This window comes from Elaeis guineensis, chromosome 4 (assembly GCF_000442705.2).
Source record: "Elaeis guineensis isolate ETL-2024a chromosome 4, EG11, whole genome shotgun sequence".
Taxonomy (NCBI): Eukaryota; Viridiplantae; Streptophyta; class Magnoliopsida; order Arecales; family Arecaceae; genus Elaeis; species Elaeis guineensis.
The window spans coordinates 13,508,135-13,516,244 of record NC_025996.2 but is presented as its reverse complement, the minus strand read 5'-3'; the positions used below and the strand labels follow the sequence as shown (position 1 = coordinate 13,516,244).

The 8,110-nt window shown below is 38.2% G+C and overlaps 1 protein-coding gene across 1 annotated transcript; it reads right to left on the bottom strand.

The window, feature by feature from the left end:
• Positions 1 to 365: 365 nt before the first annotated feature.
• LOC140857143 (dolichyl pyrophosphate Glc1Man9GlcNAc2 alpha-1,3-glucosyltransferase-like) lies at positions 366 to 7,612 on the bottom strand. Its single transcript, XM_073255588.1, has 4 exons — positions 6,884 to 7,612; positions 5,424 to 5,630; positions 5,081 to 5,318; positions 366 to 953 (listed from the first exon to the last, which is right to left on the bottom strand). Exons 1-4 carry the CDS (start codon positions 7,583 to 7,585, stop codon positions 586 to 588), a joined length of 1,515 nt encoding a protein of 504 aa, XP_073111689.1. The 5' UTR covers positions 7,586 to 7,612; the 3' UTR covers positions 366 to 585.
• Between the last annotated feature and the right edge of the window lie 498 nt (positions 7,613 to 8,110).

Sequence of the window (8,110 nt, the reverse complement as noted above, 5' to 3'; positions counted from 1 at the left end):
TCGTAGTAAAAACACATCATCTTGTTGCTCTGGTAGCAATACTTTCCATTAAAACTTCTTCCAAAATAGTGCTTCCAAAGCTTCTAATGACATGGGAGGAGAAGCTAGAAAAGAAGAGGGAAAACCCTCCTACTAAAAGATGAAGAAACCACAAGGCCGGCCAAATTAATCAGTCCACACGCTGCCACCACCATTCTGTTGTATCTTGGTAAAAATCTTCAGAGTAAATGCACAGTATATATTAAAGAAGACTCCAAAGATTGCAACGACAACTGAGAGTGAAGGCTGACAATAACACAAAGCACCACCAGCTGTGGGACGTTCTCATCAATCGTGGCAGCAAAATGAATCTTTCAACTTGTGTCTGAAGGAAACTCACATGGAAGAGTATAGACATTATTGCTTGACCAGGACTACAGCATTATTCCTGAGGACTGTAGCATCCGAATATTGAAAGTGTAGGAAGTGTGATTTAATTGATGTCATGTTCCAAGAATTAATCAAAAAATAACATTTACTAACACAAAATTTCTTGACAATTGGAATCCATTACAATCCTGAATCCTTTTGTCAGGAAAAATTCTATCAGCAGAACCTTATTATCTGTCTGAGCTGCCATGCCCACGAGTACATCATGCCCATTGCACAATATATTGATACCAGCATAAGAGGCAAAAATGGAAGCTTGTCGCCAAAAAAGTAGGGGTGTAATAACTGACCCCATAACTCGACCCCAAACAATCCCAGAAGATAACATGTCCCAGCACATCCAATTATTTGATTCTTTTCACAGGAGCCCCTTGAATCACTCGTTTTCCTTTGGTGAGAAGTCCTGCTTATTCTGAACTGGCAGAAGCCTAACCACATGAGGATTGAGTGTACGGCGAGCAGCAAAATTTTCACCGGATATTCCTGGGGCTCAAACAGTAGAGGGAACAGGGAATAGCAGGACACTGCAGCAAAAGATAAAGTATAAACATGTATTAGTCTCTCAAAATATGTTGAGGAACTGGACAAATGTTAATCATGGAAATTTGCTGCATCAGACTAAACGCAGTTTCTCAAAGATTAGTGGATCCAGTGCCACAAGGTTCTGACTGCCTTGAACAGACAACGAAACCCCAACTGATATCAGATCAGGTCATTTTAAAATCTAGTTTTAACATAAATCGTAACCACCCAGGATCTCATCCAAAAAGATTAGCTAGAAGGCGTCATTTGGATTCTTTGATCCTGTATAAGTATCTAAGATCTTTCCAGTGAATAATTGATGTGGAACTAAATACACACCTGCATGGATCCTCACAGAAACAATTTTGTGCATAGTTTGTTGTTTGATAGACTTACGTCTGGAAATCGAGTGTCAAGCTATTGACTATGCATGCGTACTTATTTTTTATTTAAAAAACCTATGCATAGTACTTTTACTGGAATTTTAATATATATGCAGCTACAAATAACTCGAGCCAGAAGATTTGATTTGTCTCTTGAATTGGAACTTCCACATGAACAACATGCCATCAATACAAGAAGCGTCACTATTGCTTCTTACAAGCTTCATAAGAAAATTCTCCAACACGCTGGAAAGTTCACCTATTGCTTTTTAATTTTTCATCAAAAATTTGCCTTCTAAAGTCAGCATAATAGGAACTAGATTATTATTAAAATAACTATTGAACTTTCTATGTGTGATTTTTGATTTTTTGCAAAGCATTACCATATTACTCTAAATGTTTCCAAAGTTGAATTCTACCTATTTGCACAATTCTTCTACATTCCAATATATTTCTCTATGAGTTTTTAGTCTTTGAAAACTTTCCTAAATTTCTTTTAGATTTCTACATCAGAAATTTTTGACACTGGCAATTAATCACTGACCTTAAATTTATTTCTATCACCGAAATTATCGAGCCATGTCCTAACCATCCATTTGGACTGTGGTTTATGAATCCTTGTTCTAAATTTAACTTCATGCTTGCAAGTAACAAATGTGAAAAATGGAAAATCTGAGGATACCAGTAATAGCTACAAAGTTATGTAAGTGGGAAAGGATGACACTCAAAGAGATAAGTTTAAAATATTGGATAACACTTCAAAGAGATCAGACATAGCATGATATAGATTAATGGTGCTTGACTTGGTATCACAGGAGGAAATGATTAATATTTTTGACAGTGCTACATAGATACTGAAGTGGTGCCAATTTTCAAAGTATCTCGATGGATATAACACTTCAAAATCTCAAAGTATCATGATGGATATAACACTTCAAACCTATAAAATCCAACAAAAGGACATTTTTATACAATACAAATATTTGGATAAGAGCATAAGAGTGGTGTCCCAATTAGTAGTCATTCATATTTCTTATTAAAAGAACTCCCAGTTGACACCATCTTTAAATTTTAATTAAAGAGAGAAAAAAAAAATGCAACACCCTTCTATGAGTGGATAGGCACTTTTGGCAGAATATTTTTCAACATTTGCAATAACTAAGTCTTAACAAGTCATAATCTAAAGTGTCATTGGGCAGAACTCTACAAAACCAAGTGCCAATGCCTCGAGCGAATGCAGGATGGTCCTTTAAATTTTCATGGTACCAACTATCAAGGAATGTTATGCCATAACAATATAATATAGAAGTGTTCATGTGTCAACATGCAGAAATCCAGAAAATTTTGGTGTTCAGGTACTAGTGGTTATTTAACCTGAACAAATGACAAGGACTAGAGGACAGTATGTAGAATATTATTCTTCAAGAAGCTGGACCCATAATGAAAAAGCATGTTCGTAGGCAGTGAGCCAAATGGTTGCATAGGCAGAAGTACTCAACAATATGAGAGGAAAAGGTTAGGAGATATGAAAGCATTGGGAGCAGTACTTGAGTTTCTTATAATCTAGTGATAGTGGTAGAAATTTGGCTAAACGAACATATTATTGCATTTAAAAATGAATTAAAAAATGTCATAGTATCTTTCTTGCATGCACACAAACAGAGAGATCAACGATCATATACTTGCAAGGTCATGCCTAGGAGAACATCTAGCACTAAAATATAGAAAGTATTTTGGAATATCAAATATTTATGCTAGTAAGGAAGAACCAAAACATAAAATACACCAAAATACATGGTGGAGTTCAAAAAGAGGCAATGTTACAATCTTTATAGATCAGCAACTGAGGGAGACATACAAGGATCTGATAGTTACAACAAGTATGATGTTGTATCACCATATCATATGGCAATTTGTCTTTAAAGAATTGCAAGAGCCAGAGAAGTGCTTGGAGAGCTAAACACTAAGCACCAAACACAACAAGAAACTTGGAGATAATCTAAGGCTTAAAAGAGGGACCAAAGTCAAGAGTGTTTTCGTTCAAAGAATGGCAAAGAAGACAATGTTGGACTCTGGGGAACAGAAAAGGCTGACAAGGCAGAAGCTTCAAGGTTAAGCATGCAAACTATGATATCTTAATGATAGCTAAGATTAAAAGATGGTGAGAAGGAAAAGCATAAATAAGTCAATGACACAAAGGGAGAATTGGAGATATAGAGTACATATAATTAGAGATATAGATTACATCATGATGAGATTACAAAGTGGTGGTAGGAAAAATATACAAACATCAGAAGATTTATCTCCAAAAGTTATTGAATGCTTCTGTAAGTGGAAATTAGAAGCAATATTAGAAGAAAAATGTGCATAACATCCTTCATTTAGGTACCTGAAGTAGAGATGCCTTTGAAAGAATAAACAAGTGCATAGGAGCATATATAATGCTAATCAACCTAAGGGTGAACCAAGGTAATTTGACTAGCTTTTTCCATGAAATCTTAAGAATGAAGTAAGTTACAAATGACTAGAGAAGAAAAATGCAGTAGACCTTCTTAAGAATAAAGCTGGCATGCACAACTACACCAGCAGTCATCAAATTGAACTAATGAACTGCATCATAATGTTAAAGGAAAGGGTTGTGCAGAGAAGTTTATGAGAATGGTCATAATCATGAGGCAAGAATTTGGCTTCCTCATAAGAATGCCTAGTCTAGCAAACACTGTTTCCTGACAAACAATGATTAGCTCCAACAATAGGAAAGAATTCACATCGGATACTTGTTAACTAAAAGAAAGCCTATGACAGAAGCACCATGAAAAGTAGTGAAGCCGGAAAGGATGAAATGTGTTCTTAAAAGATCTATCAAGATTATAACATGGTTTTAAGTGCTAACCCAAGCTAGCTGACACATACAATACCAAGCCATTACTGGCACCCAGCACTAGGTTGGCTTGGCACCTCTTAGGTCTTTTCTAAATTTATTCTAATTGAAAGGGGATCTACATTCTTTTTTTGTGCATGACATTGCATGGCACATGCTGTGCTGGTTACTAGACAGCATGCCACATGCATATCGAACTTAAATCCTTGGTCATTATAATGGACATGAATGAAGAAACAACAACAGGTGTTAGATTTAGCATCAAGTGAACTCTCAGTCATAGCTGCCTCACACCAAAGTTTGATCCTTGCTAAATCTCCTCTAACTAATCATGAATGAATTTGTAGTTGACAAAAGGACGTAAGTTGACATATGCTACTGTAACAATTCATCATGTTAATTAATGAGAAAAATTAGGATGATCATTAGCATAACTTATTAATCATGTTGATGTGCAAAGAAGGTTCCATAATATCCTAGATTAACATACTCTATTGGAATCCTATCTGGGACTAGAAAAGTAAGTTCACAAACTAAAGACATATAGCCCTGATAAATTATGGCATTGGGTATTTTTAGGCTACAAGAAAATTACTATTATTAAGTAAAGCCAGCCAAACCACACAAGGTATCAACTTCTCAGAAACAAACTATGCAATTACAATTTAAGATAACCAGATTAAATAACATGTACCCAAAACAATAATTTTTATCAACTAAAAAAAAAAAAGAGCCAGACAGAATTTTACAAGCTTCAAACAGTACTTTTATCTTGCTAATGTAGATATTTATAAATAAAAAATGGTAAAAGTATTTCACGTGTTGTGGTAAGCGAACAACAGCAGAGAATATTGAAGAAACATACCTATTGACAGTAAGAAATAATGCCGTGCATCATCGAGGCTCTCCATTGCAACTATAGCAAGAGGGATTGTAAAATGAAGTGATGCCTTCTCATGAACGTGCCAACCAAACATAAAACCACAGGTATAGGCATACGCCACCCATCTAATTATGTGTTTAGATTGGGGCTTCAAGAATGCCTTAATGAGACAAGGACTCATGGCAAGTATAACCAACAAGAAGGTTATTGCAGGAGTGACCTGACATTTCAGGAAGATGTCTGATTATTACATTTAAAAAAAAAAAAAAGGAAAAGAAGAACATCCACTGATGGAAGTAACCGAGCAGGATCAAAGTAGGCATACCTGAGGAAGCACAGCAAAGGGTGAGGAATCCCCAACTAGCCCACCAGTAAAAGAAGCTTTGGGTGCCTGAATAACAAATCCCAGCTTTGCAAGCACAAATGCAAGTATCTTGTCAAGAACTATATAAAACACCCAAAAGTTGGGAGCCCAGTATGCATGGCACAGGCCCCTGCCAAAAGGGAATAAACGATGGAGGACCTGTAGCATCTGCAAAAGCAACATAAGACTGAGATTAAGATATGATCTACATGACACCAATGACTCACGAAATTCGAGAAGCGTTAGTTTGTCATATGGAATTGATGCCTATATAGGAATGTATAAATATAGAAAAGGACTAGGCCATGTATTGAAGAATCGGATCACCATAAAAGTCATTTTAAATATGAAAACAGGAAGCACGGCAGAAGATAATATGAGAACATCAATCTTTAAATATGAAAACAGGAAGGATGGCAGACGATAATATAAGAACATCAATCTTGAAGGCCATAAGTTATTGCAGAATAAACATATGTACTTTGGTTAAATTCATGTCATCAATCCTTCCTCTAGATTAGCATGTCAAGATCTTCCTTTCTTGTCCAATGGGTGAGGGTTCTGTATCTTTTCCATATGAATTTGGTGGCCTGCACAATATATATGAAGTTCCAATGTACTTGACAGAAAAAAATACATTAATCATGGTCTATCGGTGCCATGATAGAAGAAAGCCAGATCACCTAGTAAGCATGCAACGTATAAGATCTCGGTCTCTTCTAAGTAAATCTAGCCATGACCTGCTGCTTTAAAATCATCAAACAACCCACAAAATGAACTTATGAACGAGCCAGTGTTACATCTCCAACATAGAAACTAAATAGACAGGTATAAGAGATATATGTAACATAACATATTTTTATACAGGGGAGAATAGAGAGAGAGGTGGAGGGCAATAGCACGATCAACATGTTTGCTTTATGTTTTAGCAATCAGCACAAATAAGTGGATTGATGGTGAGTCCAACATGTTTTAATTCCATGTTCTGTGTCTGTCCCAAGTGCTCTCTTTTAATTCAAGGTAAGCTCATCCCTTATCATCATAATCCTAGTGACTATCACTGAAATTGAAATGCTCAAATGCAATAGATATTATGGTGTCGTTATTTGAGACATATTCAAATTATTCACAGCTGGTGCTACCAGGATCTTATCCTAACCAAGCCATAATTGACTTGTTTCGTCCACCCTTCTGACGCAACTAGTCACTTAAATCTCTAAGTCAGTCCTTAGTATCAGTTCTTGTGGGATTCCATCGTCTTCTCCTTATATCACCAAACGAAATATTGTTGTTTTAATGAACTGAGATTTAATCTCCAGAAAGTTTAAGTAAACAAACAACAAGCGCAACGTCAACAAAGAATTCAAGAGGAGATAGCAGAAAGAAAATGAGAGGAAAGCGAAGACGATAGGTTTGCTTACCTGTCCATGGTACAAGAATGGGCCGAACGCCGTGGCGAAGACGGCCCCGACGGCCGACCCCATGGCCAGAAACCTCCCCAAGGCCTTCCCGAATCCGCCCCTGCAGTAATGCCGGAGAAGGTACACGAAGTACACCGGCGCGCCCACCAAGAAGAGGTGCTTGGAGCAGATCAGGACCGCGAAAGCTATTCCCCCAGCTAGATCCCGCCCTTCAGCGAGAAAAGAAAGGGAGAGGAGGAGGATCCCGAGGAGGAAGCCGTTGTACTGGAAGTGGATGTGGTCGACGATGAGGAGCGCCGGGGACCAGAGGAGGAAGGCGAAGGCGAGGCGGCGGCGGAAGGGAGGGAGGCGGCGTGCGAGGCGGTGGGCGCCGAGGAGGAGGACGAGGTCGGCGGCGGCGACGGAGACGCGCTGAAAGAGGAGGGCTGAGGAGGCGGCGTAGTTCTGGCCGGCGACGAGGTCGACGATGGTGGGATCGAGAAGGGAGGCGGGGAGGGAGAGGAGGAGCTCGAAGTAGGCGAAAAGTGGGGGGTAGTCGAGGGTCCAGGGGCTGGAGGCGTCCGAGTACCAGCGGGCGAGGGGAAGGGAGGAGGTGAGGGCGAGCCAGTGGCGGTGCACCTCGAAATCGGTGCTGTGGTACGTCGGGACCAGGAGGAGTTTGACGCACGTCGCCACGCCCCAGAACCAAGCAGCCTCCTCCATCGTCGCTCCGGCGGTGGGTGGTTTTTCCTCCTTGAATAATAAATAAAAAAGAAAATTAAAAAGTGCCGTGTGTCACGTGCTGAGCTTTGATTAGATGTGGGCTAGGCTTTTTGATGGGATGGGCTTGAGATGGGGATTAGGAACGGGCCGATTAGATAAATTTGCACACTCACGGTTGACCTAAAAATTTTCATGGCAAATTGCTCTCTGGACTCTTTTGGTTTATAGAAAAAAAAATTTTTTTTCTAAAATTAATTTTATAAAAAATAACTTTTCAAGTTATCTTCTAAAAATATAATTTTAATATATTTGACTGATCAATACTACCTTGGTTTAGCTCTTCAGTAGATTTTATTCATAAAATAAAATTTAAAGATCTCTTTTTAGATTAAGATTCTCTATTTTAATTTTATCTTTTTTCTGAAAAAAATTATATGATCATGGATTTGCTAGCCTTTCTAGTATGTACTAACATTAATGTTTGATCATCAGAAAATGTTGATGTTCCAAATTTTTCATCATAAG